This window comes from Gouania willdenowi, chromosome 1, assembly GCF_900634775.1.
Source record: "Gouania willdenowi chromosome 1, fGouWil2.1, whole genome shotgun sequence".
NCBI classification, from domain to species: domain Eukaryota; kingdom Metazoa; phylum Chordata; class Actinopteri; order Blenniiformes; family Gobiesocidae; genus Gouania; species Gouania willdenowi.
This window is the reverse complement of record NC_041044.1, coordinates 44,616,728-44,637,331: the sequence shown is the minus strand read 5'-3', so window position 1 is coordinate 44,637,331 and position 20,604 is coordinate 44,616,728. Positions and strand designations below refer to the sequence as shown.

Genomic DNA, 20,604 nt, shown 5'->3' with positions numbered 1-20,604 from the left:
TAATATTTTTTATTTTACAGCTGATTTAAGAGACATAAGAGATGCTAACAGAAAGCTAACACAAGAGGAAAGATACGTTCTATAGGGTTATTCATTAAAGCTCAGGAATTGTGATTATTGTAATTTTAGATATCATTTGGAAAAAATGCTGGTCACCATAATTGTAATTGAGTTGTAATTGACCCCAATCCTGGACGGTAAGAATTACAAAAAACCCAACCTGGCAACCCACGCAGCATCATCCATCATCTGTGAGTGCTTATGTTACTGAGGAGCCTGGGTAGGTGGGGAGGACTCACCCTCCCCCTGCAGCAGAGAAGGATCTAGAAGCTCCATCATGTACTGGATGTCTGAGTCCAGCTCTGGCATGTCACACTGAGCCACCACGTACGTCAGCATGGGCAGGAAGTCATCAGCACCGTACATCCTCCCTGGAAGAAAGAAAGGAAGGAAGTGAGAGAGAAATACACAAATTATCATATAAATACAAAAAAACCCAAAATGCTATTTTAATAATAACAAAAAAAACAAAATACACAAAAGGGGGCAGGAAAGACACTTATATAAAAGACACCAAAAAAAAACAAAAAAAAAACAGTTTTGACAAAAAAACAACAGAAACAAAAAGGTTGGCATTGGTCGTTCTGATGAAGATGTACCAGAGTGGTCCTGCATGATGCTGTAGATCAGTTTGCAGACGCGCAGCAGCAGCGACACCTTCTTCTCAGGCGAGTACATCTTCCTCATGTTCATGAACTTGTGACGGATTTTCTCGATGGCCACAGGGTCCGGGGCCACGGCGCCCTCCGCCCCGAGCTCCTGGGGCCGCTTGGTCTTCACCAGGGCCAGGTTGTCCTTCAGCTGCTGCAGCGCACCACTGTTCACCTGAGGAGTGAATCAATTCAGACTCAGACTCAGACTCAGACTCAGACTCAGACTCAGACTCAGACTCAGACTCAGACTCAGACTCAGACTCAGACTCAGACTCAGACTCAGACTCAGACTCAGACTCAGACTCAGACTCAGACTCAGACTCAGACTCAGACTCAGACTCAGACTCAGACTCAAACTCAGACTCAGACTCAGACTCAGACTCAGACTCAGACAGGAGACGATCCTCAGAGTTGGTTTTCCTCACCTGGAAGCTGTGGAGGGCCACTTCCACCACTACCTTCAGGGGCTTCAGGACACACTTGTGCATTGCCTTTTCCAACACCTGATCTGTGGAAATCAGAGAGGATTCTGTGATCACAGCAGCAATAAGAAGAAAGAAGAAGAAACATGAAAACTAAACATGATATCAAAGCAACACACATGGAAAGAAGTTCTCATAAAAACACAATAAGGCCCAAAACTAAAATAGATCATTAACTCTATAAAGTCTTAAATTTGCTGCCACACAAACAAATTTATTAACAAACAGCTGATCAGTTTGGCTTTTCCTCCTCTAAGGGACAGCACGTGTGAGTGAGTTCTGTAGTGTGTCTAGTTTGGATGAAGGTCTGGGTTAGGACGCACTCAGAACTTTACATGATGTTCTGAGAATTAGTGAAAGAAACAACTCATAAAACAAGTATTTTAATACAAAATAAGCTAACGGAGTCGAATGGACAACATGAAAGTTGGTCACAGCCATCACACACTGAGCTACAATACAACATATATATATATACACATACACACACATATACGTATATACACATTCATTAAGGACGTAAGAAAAAACAGATTCAGCGATATATTGTAATATTTCACCATGCGATTTAATTGAATTTTTTTTTATTGTTGCTAACGTTAGCATAGCACATAAACCCCCAGTCACGAGGTGTCAGTGAACGCACCATCAGACCTTGTTAAACTTCCTCATTCCTCAATGCATTTTATCTGGAAGGTGATTGGACTTTATTTTCATTAAACATACTTCACATTTTCATAGATAGATGTGGTTACTTTTCACTGTGGGATGTTGAGCAAGTCCCTTAACGCTAACTGCTCCATGATGCCCACTGCTCCTCAGTGATGGGTCAAATTCAGAGAACAAATTTCATATACAGTGAATGAAAAACAAATATGACAATAAATAAAGGCAACAGCCCCTGATTTAATTTTTTATTTAGAATTTAGGAACTGAAAGGAATCAAAATCTGTTGGAGAAGCAAAAAACAGTTTGATGAACGTATCACTTGTTTTTGATATTTGTGCTTGAATTACAGTTAGTTTGCTTGTTCTCACAAGTTAAAAAAAAATGAAATTAATTGTATTTCATACCATTTTGTACTTGTAACTTATTGATTTCATGATATATCATATTGTTTGGCATCAGGACACAAGGTTCTTACCAGGAATTTTCACAGCATGGGGTGTGATCAAGCACCTCCGGCGCAGAAAATTATGAAATGTATAACTCTCAGAGGGTCAAATTAAATCAATCAGCTTAATCTGCCTCCTAAACCCCGCCCTCACGACACGAGAAAACTGGAATCTGTGTTTTTGTTATTTTTCTTTCGTCGCTTAGCGTTTCATTGTCGTTTTCTGTCATTTTGTTGTTAAATATATTGATACATGTTGTTCTTGACATTCTCAGAATCATATAATATCTAATCAAATGTCTTCACATGAAGAACAGTCATGTGGAGACAGGACCATCTATAAGGGGGAATAAAGGGGAGAGATTTTTGGGGTCCATCCATAAAGTCAGTAAAATGATGGTCCATTGTTCTATGAATCTGTGATAACCACATTTATTTATTCATCTGAATAATATCCACTGTTATCCAGGAACGTTTATTATTATTATTATAGTCATCTTAAAGATGGAAATCCTGGTTTTAATCACTAATAAAATGTGTTCAAAGTGACCAAAAATGGTGGAAAAGGTGTTGAAATGGTTCAAAGTGTCAATTTTGGAACAATTAATTTAAACTGGCAAATAATGGGCATGACAAATGGTGAATGTGGTTAAATTGGCGAAATATGGTGAAAAGAGGTTAAAAGTGACAATAATAGGTCAACATATGTGACATTAAGTGTAAAAGTGGTGGAAAGGGTTTATAAGTGCTGAACATGACTGGAAAGTGGAAAAATGTGTAGAAAAGTCATTAAAATGTGATGTAGAAGTGTCAGAAATGAGAGAAATGTAGCAAAAATACATTAAAAGAAGCAACAGGATCAAACTGTTCAAAAAATATTCCTAGTTTCTTGAAGGCATCTGGTGACCCCCTCCCAGTGTCTCGTAAACCCAAAGGTTGAGAACCACAGGTTTAGTAGATGTGTGTGCGTCACTTCTGCAGGACACACACACGCACGCACGCACGCACACGCACACACGCACACACAGAGTGTGGGGTTTAGATGATGACGTGTGCGTCTGAGAACAATGTGTTGCTGTGATTGTGTAACAATAAAGAAAGAAGAGAATCATTAGCATTCCTCCCAGTGCGTCGAGGCTTTAATGCTAATGTTTCAGACGTTAGCATCTCTATGTAGCATTTTCCAACTAGTGACTGATAAAGCAGCACAGTAACAGTGATTAGACTGCAATAAAGTAACATGGTTGGGTTCAATTACATTTTAAAATTAGAATTCAAATCCATTTTTTCCTAATAAAATTACTATTGTTTTTTCCTGAAAATCATTGAAAATGAATCACAATTACTGAGCCTATCATCTAGTTAAACTTAATCAATAAACCTGATCAGATTCAGTAAACCATTGATACCTGAGGGGAAATTGGGTGACAATGCTGCTCTCATACATCTTTATATGACATATAAATAATTAAAAAGGAGCAGTCAGAATAATCCATGTTGGTACAACATATATTTACCTTTTAATTGTATCTTACTCATTATTTTAAATTACATTTTATTTTTGTATTTTAAAAAACTGATGAGGAAAACACGGAATTTTGAAAAAAAAAAAAAAATCAAACGCATATGCATTTAAATATATAAAATATTTACAAAAATCGTAAATCGAATCGCAATCGCATTATCTGTCAGAAAAATCGCAATTAGGTTTCTTGTCAAAATGGTGCAGCCCTACCCAGCACCCCCTATTGTTTAAGCAGAGTATCAATGCACATACTGTGCTGTGTACAGTGAATCCCTTCTTATTAGATTTTTAGCCGATTTAAAAAATATCCTTACATCCGGTGTGGACTGCTAACGTTAGCATCGCTGCCTGACCGTCTGAGTGCTCCATCACGCGGAGAAGCTTGTTCCACAGCTCATGTGCAGACGTGGAGCAGTGAGGGTTGTGACAGGCTGAGACAGAGCGAGTCGTGGAGGTTTCAGACGTTAGCGTCAGAAATCCTCCGCTATGGGACCGACTCACTTCCTGTCAACGTCAAACAAACATCAGACACTGACTCACCGATCTGCTCCTCTGGGATCAGGGACTCGATGGTGGGGTCGAGTTCTGAGCTCTGGCGCAGATACGCCTTCATCTGGGTCAGGAACTGGCGCAGCGTCTGCAGAAAGTCCAGGCCGGTGGCGTGGCAGCTGCGGTTCTCCTGGACAAAGCTGATGTAGTCCTGCACCAATGAGCCGAAGTAGGAGCCCCTGTCCCGGGACAGCTCCGAGATCCGCTTCACCAGCCGCTTTTCTGGAGTCACCAGAGAGCTCAGCGCACTGCTCATCTTACGGAATCGTCCCTTCAGTGCCTTCGGGAAGATGAATGAGCCGCCGCTCAAAGCCACGCCCACACGCCGCCGCCGCAATTTGAAAGACGGGCGGAGACGCATCTCGAGGTCGGCTTCCAGACCGACTCCGTAGTCCTCCTCCTCGTCGTCCTCCTCACTGCTGTCCTCCACAGGATCCTGACGGCTCACGTGAGGGGCGGAGTCAGGGGGCAGGCCCAGGGAGTCGGAAGAGGACGTGGACACGCTTATGTCACTGAAGCGCTGGCGTCCGCTGACGATGGGACTTCCTGACGAATTTTCCAGCATCACGTCGTCAGGCAGCAGCCGACAGGAAGGCAGCTTGGCTCGGGAGAGCGCTTTGGCGATTGTTTCATCGTCCAGGGCGATGTGGCAGCGATGAGCCTCCAGGTCAGGCTTCTTGGGCCGTGGCGGCGGCTGATTTAGAGGCGCGCGTCGTGTCGCAGAGGAGCAACTTTTAGATGGACCAAGTTTGGTGCCCGGCGCTGGTCGAGCAGGCGCTGGACGCTTGTTGACGGACGGCTGAGGTCTAGATGCCGCAACCTCGGGCATCACTTTGGGTTTGGTGGAAGCAGCTGAATGCACAGGAGGAGGCGGGGCAGGGCGTCGGCGTGGCATGGAGCGTGGAGGAGGGGGGCGAGGGGGAGGGGGGCGTGACGTGGCGTTCAGTTTGACCTGCTTGCTGTTGCTGCTGCTGCTGCTCTGGGGCTCTGAAGCCCCCACATCCCCCCCCAGGGCCGTCTGGACTCCGGCGGCGAGCGTGAATGAACAGAGGGTGAACGAAGCACAAAGGAGCGCCCGGGGGTCGCCCCCGTGAGGAAAGGAAAGCCGCGGGTTTGTCCCAGCCCGGTGTCGAGGGAGCACTGCCGCAGTGCGGCCACGCCCCAGCGGCCTGGTTCCTGTCACAGCGGTGGGGGCGAGGAACACCGTGTGCACAACGCCGACTCCCAGAATCCTGCAACACAAAAAACCCACAGACACGTTGAGGCTTTTGGGTCGTCATAAAGTAAAGTGAAGAGACTTAAAGCTCTGAATGAAAACATTCTTCTAAGTTATTAAATAATTCCTATAAAAATTTTTTACAAGAAATAAATGAGGTGTAACTGCCATATCCTTATTTTATTACGTTGAGTTTTATTATTATAAATTGTTTTACAGATTTATTTTTTAAAAGCACATTGTTATTGTTTTGTTGTTGTGGGCAACCAATGTGCCCTTCATTTAATATGGGGCAAACATATTTTAACGCACTCCGTTTTACTGACGGCTTAAAATTTCTGTCTTCTTGATCAAAAAAGTCAATGAGACGCATGATTTATTTTTTTTTGTGTTAGTTTGTATCGAGATTCTCTCTATTTTGTGTTAATAGGAAATTGAACAAATCTTGAAAATCGTCAGCTCAAACATTAACACACTCCTCCTTAAACTACTACTACAACTACTATAGCAATGTTCATGGATGTGTTAGACATATTTATGATTTTTGTTGTTGTACTAAGTTTATATCTCAATAGTACATTTCTGTCTAAACAACTCAATAATAATGCATTGATAATATAAAATTCACTGTTATATTATGTCTTTGTATGAACTTGAGGCAGCGCATCGAAGGCGGCACAGAGAAGGCAGCATGGCAAAGGCTGTGCGGCAAAGGCGTTGCGGCGAATGCCGTTTATTGCCGCGTGCGGCTATATTTTTAATGTTCCTATTTTTAAGCTGTTGAAAATGTTCTGTTGCACTTTTTGATCATATAAAGGGTATTGAATTGCCTTGAGTATGAAATGTCCTATACAAATAAATTTGCCTTGCCTTAGATTCAAAATCAATTTAAGTGACGCAACGTAAAGCGATCTCCCATCAAGTGACGCGACTCACAATTCCAGCAACTCAATCGTGAGATTTGATTCGCTGGAAGGTGTCAGCGCAACTTCAGCAACTGTAGTTGGTTAAATCGCCCGCGATGAGTCGCTTGATTATGGTCGCACTTTTTGCTCGCTTATTGCTGAGTCGCGACACAGCGTTACTCAAAGTCGCTTGAAAAGTTCAAAATTTTAAACTTTGAGCATGCAAGTCACATCATTTACATTAATTCTGATCCAGAGTCGCTGGAGTGGTATTCAATTTGAACGCACCTTAATAAAGAGCAGGTGGTGTTACGATTCGATTGGTGTCCGCGTTAACCGTTTACCAACATCTCACTGTGTTGCAGTAGTAACAGAAAATGCGAAAACCCCAACATTAAACACGCAAAAAAAATGTGGAAAATGAATTTCCCGTTACAAAATATGACGTTAATATTGATGACCAAGGAAAGGGTCACCAGTTAAAACGTAAACGGTTGGAACCAAAATACCAGCGTGGAGGAAAATGTTAAAAAAAAAACTATTAATATGTAGAAAGTAGGAATGTGCGATATTTTATCGTTTATGATTTATCGTCAAAAATATTCTCACCGGTAAGAATATGTCTTCCCACGATATAAACGATAAATTCCCATGTCGGAAATTAGAGAGGGTCACGTATTTTGTTGTCAACTTATTATTCTCTGGAGCAGAACGCTGTTCACAGCAGCTGGTAGCGGTGTGCACCACCACCGCTTCCGCCCCCCAACCCTCACACACCCACAGGCTACGTCACGGCTACGATACATCATGGACCGCTACTTGGTTAAAACCAGATAAACATCCAACAAAGTGAACCAATCCAAGTTCCTCCGTCAGATCCACCCAAAGTTCCACAACGATTATGAACTGGAAACTCAACTAAACTAAGCTAACTATGCTAAGCTAACACACCGACACACAGACTGGGCTATAAGCTAATGCTAACTACTCCATATAAATAATAGGCCAAGTAAAAAGAACACGTCTTACTGTCATAAAGCCACAGATTAGTTTATGATCAGATTTAACACTTTACTATGGAAGGATAAAAACTAAACATGTCACACATTGTGAGAAATCAATGTTAGCATAATAATAATGTCCAAACTTGTGAAACGCAAACTTGTGAAATGCAATATATTTTAATTATATTTCACGTGTTCACAGACAAAGCTGGTCCCATTAGACTAATGTAACTATTGATATTATTACACATAAATATACTGAATGATTACATCATCAGCTTGATCTGGTTTAATTATAGGAAATCAGTTATTTATCAACCATAACTTTATGTAACTCATAAGATAAATGAAACAAGATTCAGCAACAGTAAAAACACTGATGGAGTTATTTTTGCTTTTCATGTGCTTTTTTTAGAGGGTTAGGGGTTTTTTTTTAGAAAATAATATAATTTTAAGTGAGGAAATAAATGAATTAAATACAATAACACTAATAGTGATCCACATGCACTAATATATTCCATAAAATATCAGCTCATGAACTCTGAGTCAGCAGTTATTGTAGCCTTTTTTAATGTGTCTAGTGTTGATGTATTCAGATTTATTAGTGTTTGTAAAGAACCTGTTTACACTGTAAGTTGGGAATTATTTTATTTATTTATATTTTTTTTTTTAATTTATCGTGATGTTTATCGTTATCGTGATAAATACCAGAAATTATCTGGATATTTTTTTTAGTCCATATTGCCCATCCCTAGTAGAAAGTGTCAGGAGGTATGTTAAACGTAGCCATAGCCACCGGCCTATAGATACATTTCTGGGTTCAAACCCCACATTTGACTTTTTTTTTTTTATTCCACCTTTAAAAATACATTTCTGACAAAAATAAACATTTTAGGGTTAGAGTTACAGTAAGGATTAAAAATAGAGTACAGTTAGTGTTACAGTTAGGGCTAAAATAAAAGGTTTAGCGGGGTAGCTAAAAATACAAATTATGTATTAAACAGAAATAAGTCAAATGTTATATTAACTGCAAATTCATGATGTAATATCAAAAAAATCGAGTAACTCAGCCACAAGCAATAAGAACTAACCATGATGTCATCTGAAAACATTTAGAGTTTAAAACAGTAAGGGGGAAAAGCCAAGTTAAAAATAGAGCAAAACGTCTTGAACACAAGCCAAACATATTTTAATGTACAGCAGGTGGTGTTGTGTCTCGATTGGTGTCCGTGTTACCTGGTTACCAACATCCCACTGTGTTGCTGTGGTAACGGGAAACCGTTGAAACTCACAAACCTTTACTTTCACTCACACTATACATTAAGTTTACCATAAAACACGTGAAACTTAACCCACATATTTTAAGTTCACAACAGTCAACAACCTGGCAGAAGGTCACCAGATAACATGGAAACGAATAGAACCAAAACACCAGCGTTAAAAAAAAAAAAGGGGAAAAAAAAAAAAAGAAAACTCACTTTGGTTGAATTTTTCCTTCATTAACATTTTAGTTTAAAAGTTAAAAGTGAGCTAAAAGCTGACTAGTGATTAAATAGAACATGTAGCATTAGCTGCTACTTCGTGTTGTGATGTTTTAAAGTTGTTAAAGCTGTTTGTACACGAATAGTTGGTGTTTTATTTTACCGGATAAAGTTGGTCCGTGGTCGTTCCTGAGGATTCACCGAACGTGGAGCAGCCGCGGTTTAGTTCATGTTACCGGATTCCTCCGGTCTTTAGTCGGCTTTGTGTGTGTGTGTGTGTGTGTGCGCGTGCGTGCGTGTGTGTGTGTCACTGGAAAAAAATACACACCCTCACACACACACACACACAGAGAAAGAGGGCGTGGCTCACAGAGTGGGAGGATCAGTCTCTTTTTTTCTTAAAGCGTTTTTCAACTTGCACATTTAATTACATTATGACTCTTCTGACAAAAATGTGAAAAATAATTTACTGTGGATTGATTTTTGCAGCTGATCAATGCACACATAGGTGGCGATAGTGAGCAGAAAACATCTATTCTTTCAAATATGTTCCTTTTGCTCGTTTGTGTCCTCGTTTCTTTAATGTGTTGATATGATAATAATAATAATAATAATAATAATAATAATAATAATAGTAAAAGCTTAATTCAGACATTGGCAACTGGCGGCCCAAAAAGTAAACACATAAAATGACAAATGACTACAAAAATACACACAAATAACAACAACAAATAAAAAATAAAAAAAACATAAATGACAACAAAAACACACAAAATGAGAGGAAAAAAATATTTAAAAAATACAACGAACTCACAAAAAACAATGAAAAACACACAAAATCACACCAAATAGTGAAAGAAAGAGAATACAGAATCCATAAAGTAACATGAAAAACACACTAAAAACAATAAATGGTGACATGAAAGTGGATGACGTGGTCAAACAATCACATTTTTGTTGCCCCCGCTGTGATAATAGTGACAAAAATGTTAATTCTTGTTCATGAGGAAAGTAAAAGTGCGTTTGGCTCAGAGGAGGCCTGACAGCACCATTCTTCCTCTGAGGAAGAGGAAGAGGAAGAGGAGTGACCTTTAACACGTGTGTGTTCAGATTCCATCCTCGTCTTTAAATAGAAACCACACACACACACACACACACACACTCAACAGGAGCTGACTCACTAATCTGAAGGAGGAAAAGATGATCAGAACTACAAAACTACATTAATACATAACGACAAAACTACAGAACTGCAAAACTATAAAACTACAGACTACAGAACTACAAAATGTATATACTTTCACAAATATAAATCTAATTAAAACACAATGCAGTATAAAAATATCTGGGCTGGCATATCTTGTCACTTTGTGCCCTAATCCTCACAACAACAAACATTATCAAAAGCTAATTCTAGAAAGAAAAGAAAAAGTCTCTGGAGACGCCAAAATGTAATGTAATGTATGCAATGTCACGTATAAATAAATAATATTTAATAGTGAAATTTGTCTCTGAATTGTACCTATCCTGAAATAAATTGAGCCACAAGCAGCAATAAACGGCCCTCTCCACCTTTGCCGCGCTGCCTTCACCAAATTGCACTGCCTTCGGCAATCTGTGAAACTTTTGCCGTGCTGCCTTTGCTGCACCACCGTCGCTGTGCCACCTTCGATGCACTGCCTCAAGTTCATACAAAGACATTGATGTGTATTAAAGCATTTAACATGTGATATGAAAGGTTTATAGTCCTTTTTCAATAAAGATATGATTCCAGAAAGATGCATATGTGTAAACTATAGGTTAAACAAGAGGCCTTGTTTAAACAGTAACTCCATGCGTAATTTCACAAGGATTTGGGGGTGTTATGGTAAGGATGGAAAAACAGGCAATTCATGCTCAAAAACCCTCCAATGTGGCTGATGCAAGGGTGGCCCCACCAGTTATGAGGTTTAGGGGGCAAACACTTTTTCACACAGGGCCATGTAACTAATAAAACCCATCATTTAAAAAGTGCATTATGTGTTTACTTGTGTTGTCTTAGACTAATGCTTTTTTTTTTGATGATCTGAAACATTTAAGTTTGGAAAACATGCAGAAAAGTAAGAGATCAGGAAGGAAACACTTTTTCACACCAGTGTATGTCTTAAAAAGCTTTTTAAACTGGTTTATGTTGGTGCTTTAACATAATTTAACCCCTGATATTGTTATACTTTTCACTGCTGTTCTAACATATTGGATCTTACAATGTAGTTTTCCTCTTAAATGATAAATAAATATTCCCCTTCTAAGAGTCTCTTCTGCAACCATTTTGGAAGTGAATCTTTACTTGCTTTATAAATCATTTGGACAGTTTTAAATCTGGTGTTTTTCTGCGTTATGTATCAGTCTGATGGATCTTTTTTGCATTATGAATAATAATGGTTGGATGTTCATCATGTATTTCCTTAAACTTCTAGACAGTAACTCAAATATGGTAAAAGAAGTGTACAATAAAGGGCGTGCAAAACGCCTGTTTATGTGTAAGCACAAGAACACACACACTTATAACAAATACAACACTGTCACCCAAAGGAAACAAAACGTAAATAAGGCACAATATAACTCCCAAAATACACAGAATGACTCTAGAAATACACAAAGAACATAAAAAAAACAAAAACTTTAAAAAATATTTTTAAAACACACAAAATGAAACCCTAAATACACAAAAACTTTTCAATACACAAAACAACAACAGTTATACAATATTAACCCCAAAAAGAAACAAAATGTCAATTAACACACAAAATAACTCCAAAATAGAAAAATAAAAATGTACAAAATGATTCCAAACACACGGATTATAGAATGTTTTAGATTTCACTTTCACTTCACATCTTCTACAGAACGAAACCTGCTTTCACTGCAACAAAATACAAAAATGTTCTGTTACAGTTTGTAAAACTCAGCACTTGCTCCTATATTATAATAATGAATACAAACTCCAGCCTGGAGTGAAGGTGGAGTAGAGTCATGGTGTCACCAACGCTGTAGAAGCTCAGAGTCGCTGCCGTGTGGTCCACGTACACTCCTATCCTGGAGGACCTGAGACCTTCATTTGGATGTTGTTGTTTTGATAACACTCTAACATCCAGGATTTGTCATTAGATCCAAACTCACAGTCCCTCCTGTGAGATTTTTCACCCTGATGGTGAAATAAGCCGGAGTTTGAGGAATATGAGCCTGTTCTAAAGGTGCGTTCACACTGAACTCACCTTCAGTGACTATAGTGGCTTAAATCACCCGTGATTAGTCACACTTTTTGGTCCCTTCATCAGTTGATCTCTTCAGTGACGTGACGAGCGGTGAGTAATATGGATAAAACGTGTCTGAGGAGACGTGTCAGCAGCGTAGGATGTCTGTATAGAGAGTCCTCCTGTTACACTGGATATAAACACAGTGACTGTTTTACAATTAAAAGATAGATATAAGTTGTAGTGTCATGGATTATTCTGACTCCTCCTTTTTAATTACTTATATGTCATATAAAGATGTATGAGAACAGCGTTAATGTGACCCAATTATCTCTCAATGGTTTACTGAATCTGATCAGGTTTATTGATTAAGTTTTGATGAACTTAGTTTAAATTAATTTATTTTAAATAATCCTATCTTCTGCAGCTCTAATGAGATGTTGTTATAATGTAACATTCTAATAACGTTGCTCCAACAGACTTTTATTTTGTAAACCGGAAGTACCCACTGAAATGGTTGTACTTGAGGTAGCTAGCTGACTGTGAATGTGAACCTACGAGGCTGGAATAAAAAAAACTAAAAGACAACAGTTATTTTTAGTAAGTCAGACATAACAGATTGAACACTGAGCAGGTGAAGATGATTAAAGACGATCACGTTCCCATGGAGCTTTCAGGGCGGGGCTCTACACTAACTTTTCCAGTGGTGGCTCTGGTGCGACTAACAGCTCTGATAGTGGGGTCTCCTAACCCTCTTCCCCTGGTCAGGGGTCTGTAACCTTTACTCTACAAGGAACCATTAAACCTCATCTCACCTGGATTAAAGTCCTCCTGGAGCCAAAATACCTTCTCTATGAAGACAATACAGTGGATTACATTATATACTGTTAAAATGATATATAATAATGTTTGATTTAATTTGATTTATATTGATGATGTAAACGAAACTTAAAAACAGTTTCAAATAAAATGAATTGACATCAATAAATAAAACAGTATCTTCATCTTCAAATTCTTACACATCTCAGTTTACATGAACACAATGTTTATAAAGTAGATTTTTATAGTTAATGTATATGAAAGTCTATAAAAAGTAACATGAATATAATAACACATGATCATGTGATCAACACATGCTAATTACTCATTTCTTGCCACACATCAAACATACATATTTAACCTGTACATTGGTGGTTAAATGAATCTGTTCCCACACAATTAAAATCTGTATTTTCTTCCAGAAATAGTGTTTTTGTTGGTTTAGTTTCTTACCAGGGATTTAAAACTTAAGGTTAGTCACAGGTGGAGGAAAGTTGATGGTCTGTAGATGTTGTAGGAGGTGAAGTAGGAATGTGCTGAGTCATTGTACAACGTGATTTATTTTAGGTTAATAAATTGTTATATCATGATTTTATTTGTCATTAATCATTAATAGCCTCTGTAAAAAAAACAAAATAATAACTATTTATTTCAATAGTTTTTTTTTAAAGCTATAGGGAGCCATTGGACAAGAGTCAATTGTGCAATAGCAATGTCGCCGCAGTGATTTCTCGCCACGACTTTTAGCCTTCTGCTTTTTTTTTTTAGCTTACTACTTTTTTTTACTGACATGTAGCAAAAGTCACAAATATTCCTTCATTGTGAAGATTCTTAAAGGAGAAGTACCATTTATTTTGGGATTTTTTTAGTTTATATTTATATATAATGAAATGATGCACCGATCGATCGGCCAGCCGTTTGATCGGATCTGGTGTGTTTAATGTTTTACAATACAGTGGTATGAAAAAGTTTGGGCACCCTTGTAAATGTTCATGATTTTCCTTAATAAATCATTGGTTGTTTGGATAACAAATTCCAGTTAAATTTATCATATAGGAAACAAACACAGTGATATTTGAGAAGTGAAATAAAGTTTATATGATTTACAGAAAGTGTGCTAGAATTATTTAAACAGAATTAGGCATGTGCATAAGTTTAGGCACCCTTGCATCTTATTGATTTTAATACTCTTAGCACTAATTATTGGAACTCAAAATTGTTTTGGTAACCTCAGTGATCCTTGATCTCCATACACAGGTGAATCCAATCATGAGTCAGGGTATTTAAGTAGGAAAATTCTAGGTGTTTCCTCTTTGCATCTTCTCTGATTAGTGGCAACATGGGAGCCTCAAAACACCTCTCAAATGACCTGAAAACAAAGATTATTCAACATCATGGTTTAGGGGAGGGATACAAAAAGCTATCCCAGCGATTTAAGCTTTCAGTTTCAACTGTGAGGAACATTGTGAGGAATTGGAAGACCACAGGCACAGTTCTAGTTAAGGCCCGAAGTGGAAGACCAAGAAAGATCTCCGAAAGGCAGCGGCGCAGGATGGTGAGAACAGTCACAGTCAACCCGCAGACCAGCTCCAAAGACCTACAACATCAGCTTGCTGCAGATGGTGTCACTGTGCATCGTTCCACTATTCAGCGCACTTTACACAAGGAGATGCTGTATGGAAGAGTAATGCGGAAAAAGCCTTTTCTCTGCACACGCCACAAACGGGGTCGCTTGAGGTATGCTAAAGCACATTTGGACAAGCCAGCTTCATTTTGGAACAAGGTGCTGTGGACTGATGAAACTAAAATAGAGTTATTTGGGCATAACCAGGGGCGTTATGCATGGCGGAAAAAGAACACAGCATTCCAAGAAAAGCACTTGCTACCTACAGTAAAGTTTGGTGGTGGTTCCATCATGCTGTGGGGCTGTGTCCCCAGTGCAGGCACTGGGAATCTTGTTAAAGTTGAGGGGCGCATGGATTCCTCTCAATATCAGCAGATTCTGGAGAACAATGTCCAGGAATCAGTGACAAAGTTGAAGTTGCGCCGGGGCTGGATCTTTCAACAAGACAATGATCCTAAACACTGCTCAAAATCTACTAAGGCATTCATGCAGAGGAACAAGTACAACATCCTGGAATGGCCGTCTCAGTCCCCAGACCTGAATATTATTGAAAATGTATGGTGTGCTTTAAAACGGGCGGTCCATGCTCGGAAACCATCAAACCTGACTGAACTAGAGATGATCTGCAGAGAAGAATGGTCCAAAATACCTCCCACCAGAATCCAGACCCTAATTGGAAGCTATAGGAAGCGTTTGGAGGCTGTTATTTCAGAAAAAGGAGGATCTACAAAATATTAAGTATTGTTTTTCTTTTGTGGTGCCTAAACTTATGCACATGCCTAATTCTGTTTAAATAATTCTAGCACACTTTCTGTAAATCGAATAAACTTTATTTCACTTCTCAAATATCACTGTGTTTGTCTCCTATATGATAAATTTAACTGGAATTTGTTATCCAAACAACCAATGATTTATAAAGGAAAATCATGAACATTTACAAGGGTGCCCAAACTTTTTCATACCACTGTAAAATAAGATTGGAATATTCAAGGTGTACAGGTGGTACAAGGTGTATGTTCTAAAAAAAAATCGGGATCAGCGTTTTAAAAAAATTGGTGATCGGCCAGGAAATTGCAATCGATGCACTCCTATAATAAATATCAATTTTCCATTAATTTCATGTAATTTTAAGGAATATATATTGTTATCAGATACAGGGTTCTCACCAGGAATTTTTCACAGCATAGGAGGTGAGGTGCACGAGCGAGTGCCGAGGAAAAATTTTTAATTTATAACTCTTTGTGTCAATATTAGTGAACTAAAGCTAAAACTGTTTGTTTGTTTATCTCTGTTACTGCCTTACTTTTAGGGGTGTGTCATCTTAGGGACTTCACAACTCGATTTCAATTCAGGGTGCTACGATTCAATTCATCAACAATTATTACAACTTTTTATGCATCTTTTTTTCTTTTCCTCACAAATGCATCACTATTATATCTTTATCTACATTCTACCTACTTGAGTAGTGCAGTTCCAACAGTTAAAAAGGTTTTGTAAGGAGGTTATAAGAAGAAAATATATTAGTTAAAAAAATTATTGACAATTCAAATAAAGAATAAGAATCTGTATTTTGACTTTTTTCACCAAAATATGATCTCTATATATTCAAATATGAAAGGAGCAACATTGCATCATTACATCCCATCGTTTGATATGAGTTTTTTTTTTTTTTTTTTAAATCTGGATTTGAATCCAATCGTTGGTTGAATGAATCCTTACACCTTCTGTTGGTAGATTTGTGTCTTTATTATTCAATAAAATAAAGTAAATCACAAAAACTAAAACATTTTCAATCAAAAAAAAGTTTACTTCAATCAAAATTAAATATTTTCAGTCAAAGAAAAAAAAGGGTTCAAATGCAAAAAAATAAAAATAATAATAATTTGAGACCCAAATAATTTAATTTGAACACTTTTTTTCTTTGATTGAATTTTATTCATTTATTTATATTTTATTGAAGTCATCTTTTTTGTATTTGGCCCATATTATGGGGGTACATTTGTGTTTTTATTATTCAATCAAAAATTAAAACAAGGAAAAAAGTGAAAGCCAAAAAAAATTGAGCCCACTGTTGAACAAAAAGATTCAATAAAAAATAAAAAATTTAAAATAAAAAAGAGCTTCAAAACTTTTTCACTTTAATCAAAGAAAAAAGTGTTCAACCGCAATTTGGGCAAATTTTTTTTTTTTGCATTTGAACACACACACACACACACACACACACACACACAAACACACAACAGATTTGATGAATCAGCAGAGATGGTGAGCGTGGAACAGTCTGATGAAAAGTTGTCATTTTTAAGGTGACGATACAAACATTTCTTTATATTAATTATGGTCAAAGAACATGTATGTGACGTGTTCATTATATCCAGGAGTGAAGACTTTGTCCACATCTGTTGTACGCGACTCAAATTTAATGAAGCACCTCACAACAACACACGCATCTAAAAAAATCTGAATTGTTTGACATATAGCAATTTTTTTTTTTTTTAACAGTAACGCAAATAGTTACTTTCCTTGGTAATGAGTTACTTTTATTATAGAGTAATTCAGTTACTAACGCAGTTACTTTTTGGAACAAGTAGTGAGTAATTATAACTAATTACTTTTTAGACCAACACTGGTCTGGACGCAGGTAAACTGCGCCCACAGACACTCCATTGACTCGTATTGAAGAGGAGTTACTGTGAATGCAAAACTTTGAACGAGAGTGGACGGTAAAGATTTTTGCGCCCTAAACAGGAAACACGTCATCACCAATCAGACACAGATGAACAAAACAACTTCACACATCATCAATATTATCTGTATAATATTTATTCTAATTATCTAAATACACATTTGTTTCGTAGTATTTTTAATTCATTTTATTTTTCATTATTTTTATGTCTTACTCAAACAAACATGGTAAGTGGTGGGGCGGCGCCCTAGCGCCCTCTATTGGCCAGCCGCCACTGCTAATAAACTCTACTAGTCAGTATTAAACTCAACTTCCAGTCCAGATTTTGCTCCAAGTCTGTGTCTTCTATCTTCTGATAATTTTCGTGAAGAACTCTTTTATCCTCTAAGCTAATCTTTTTAGCATCTTTTGAGTCCTGTTTTATTTGAAATCAAGTGTCACAATAAAACACATAAATACTATTGAGTTTTGAAGACTCTTCATTAATTTCAAAGAACACAGATCAATAATTTAGGCCGTGGCTATGGATACGTTAAACATATCCATAAACTGCCACTCTATGCATACGTAGCACCCCTCATTGGCCAGTTTAGGTCACGTGATAGGTGCACCACGTGACTTAAAGTTCAGAAAAGGTCCGTCAACGTCATCGGTCGTACCCATAGTCCCGAGGGCTACGTTTGACGTATCTCTAGACACTTTCTTTAAATTATTAATAAGTAGTACAGTGCCAGTCGGAAGTATGTATTCATATAGTGGGCGCTTAAGTAGCGTTGTTAATTATGGGCATAATAACATACATAGTAGCATTATAAAGGCGTATATTTGCAGGTGCAAAGTAAAATAGCGTGTGCATATTTCCTGGTTTAATTCTATGAGACATGCGCATGATAAATGTGTTGTTTTTTTTAACTCATTTTTATATTTTTTTTGTTTGATGGATTTTTCTGTAATGTGTTTTTTTGGAGTCATTGTGTGTATTTTTGTATCTTTCTGTTGTTTTTTTTTTTTTGCATAATTATTGTTTTTATTTGCCATTGTAGTGGTTCTGGAGTCATTTTGTGTATTTTTGTATCTTTTTTAGTGTAGTTTTGTGCATTTCTATTTTTTTTGTGTATTTTTGTATAAATATTTTGTTTTGGGTATTTTGAGAAATGTTTTTTGTTGTTTGGTGTATTTTTCTGTAATGTATGTTTTTTTTGTATATTTTTATGCATTTCTGTTCTGGGTATCGGATTCCATCACAGCTGGTATGAAGTGGGTTAATCAACCCTGAGTATGTAAACCTTGGGTTACTTACGTGCACGTGCACGATAAAAAGCCATCATCAATGGATCAAAGAATACTCAAACTGCCATGACAACCAAACGGAAGATAGTGATTTATTCACCCTGATCGTGAAATAAGCCGTTGTTTGATGAATATGATCCTGTTCTAAAGGTGTGTTCAGTCTTCAGTGATTATAGTGGCTTAAATCACCCATAATTAGTCACACTTTTTGGTCACTTCATCACTTTATTGCTTCAGTGACGTGACGAGCGGTGAATAATATGAATAAAATGTGTCTGAGGAGACGTGTCAGCAGCATAGGATGTCTGTATAGAGAGTCCTCCTGTTACACTGGATATAAACACAGTAAATGCTGCTTCATTTCACATCATTTATATTGATTCTGAATGTAATATTGTCACCAGAGTCATCTCACTGTCCTAAAAAATGTCATAAAAAAACACTGAAACAGGATGCGAACCCACAACCCATCGCTGTCAAGAGCAGCATCACACTTCACTGCGCCATCATACCTTCATAGACGTATGATTTACAGACTTAACTGCATAACAATATAAAACAATAATTGAGCCTTAAAAGTTGATTAATCTAAATTATCATCTCCTCCTTTATATTATCTACAGGTTTGTATTCAGTGAACTTTACTACAGACGTCAGTAGATGTTTTAATGCAGATCAACCTCTCAGTGTGTTTCACTAAATGATCTACATCTACAATGTTATAAAGAAAAAACATAAAGCAACACAACATTAGTAATGATGTGAACACGTCTGTGGTGTGTGATGTTACTAATGTGTTTCAGAGAAAAGTGTTAAAGTTTATTAAAGTGTTCAGGTGGGCGGAGTCAGGTAGAAACCCAGGGTTTCTTTGATAAAACCTGCCAGTGACCAGGTTGAGTTCATGGACAATGTTGCCATGGTAACAGACTCAGAGAAGAACATACCTCACGTTTAGGAATGAGATACTCAGAGTTTCCCTCATTTGAGCCTGAACATACTCAGAGTTTGAACATAACCTACTTTATGGAATAAACCTCTGGCTTCTTACTCAGCTGTTGTGAGGAGGTGGGTTAAAAACAAGGTGAGCGATGATGATTGGCTACCACGTGTCATGGTAGCCAATCAGAGCCAGTGTTTATGCACATGTGCCAGCACACACACGCGCGCACGCACGCACGCACGCGTAATGGTGAGGGTTAGTGTTAGCGAGGGTCATTTAAATCATGAACGGTAAATGATTAAATATATGTAATATTCATGCATGTAACAAAAAATGTGAGTAATTCAATCATCATGCAAGAACATACAGGTTGGAGCATGTGTACTTACCCGCACACACACACACGCAAATGAAGCTAAACAGGAAATTAAGCACGTACTCCGCAATAAAATATCGGGTTACTTTTCAAAATAAAACACTTCAGATTATATTTCAAGTAAATACATCACCAAAACGTCATAATGTGTAAAAACAAATTCACATTCACTATATTGATTCCTCTCATACTGTAACTACACTGTAAACTGCAGCAACTTTGATTTAGTTCATGTTTTACTGGTGCAGTTTTATCTCTTCTCTGTTGGCTGTTGATAAAAAATGTTTCTATGACAAATCCAGAGTCCAACCTTCTTGTTCTCCTTCGTTAGGAACACTGAACACCTGTTTATCTGTTTATTGTTGCGTTTATAACACATACATTTAGCTGCGTTCTCGCGCGATTATATATATATACTAGTACAGTGCCCGTTGGAAGTATGTATTCATGGGGGAGCATAAGGGGTATATTTGCGGGAGCAAAATGTGGGTGCAATTTTCCTGGTTTAATTCTATGAGACATGTGCATGACTTCGTATTCATATAGTGGGAGCTTAAGAAGAGTTGTCAATTATGGGCATAATAATAACATACTCTGTAGCATAATAAAGGGGTAGATTTGCAGGTGCAAAGTAAAATAGCGTGTGC

The 20,604-nt window shown here is 37.8% G+C and overlaps 1 protein-coding gene across 1 annotated transcript; it reads right to left on the bottom strand.

Annotated features, from left to right (window-relative positions):
* LOC114460492 (ras and Rab interactor 2-like) lies at positions 1–8,758 on the bottom strand. The gene is made up of 5 exons (XM_028442401.1): positions 8,745–8,758; positions 4,375–5,615; positions 1,139–1,221; positions 660–885; positions 1–431 (listed from the first exon to the last, which is right to left on the bottom strand). The coding sequence occupies exons 1-5, from the start codon at positions 8,756–8,758 to the stop codon at positions 265–267; spliced, it is 1,731 nt and encodes a 576-aa protein (XP_028298202.1). The 3' UTR covers positions 1–264.
* Positions 8,759–20,604: the final 11,846 nt, after the last annotated feature.

Bases quoted from the DNA above. Each gene is read 5' to 3' on its own strand.
- LOC114460492 (XM_028442401.1), bottom strand. The intron at 1,222-4,374 runs GTGAGTCAGTGT...TGATTTCCACAG, and splicing joins GATCCCAGAGGAGCAGATCG to ATCAGGTGTTGGAAAAGGCA. The intron at 432-659 runs GTACATCTTCAT...TCTTTCTTCCAG, and splicing joins CATCATGCAGGACCACTCTG to GGAGGATGTACGGTGCTGAT.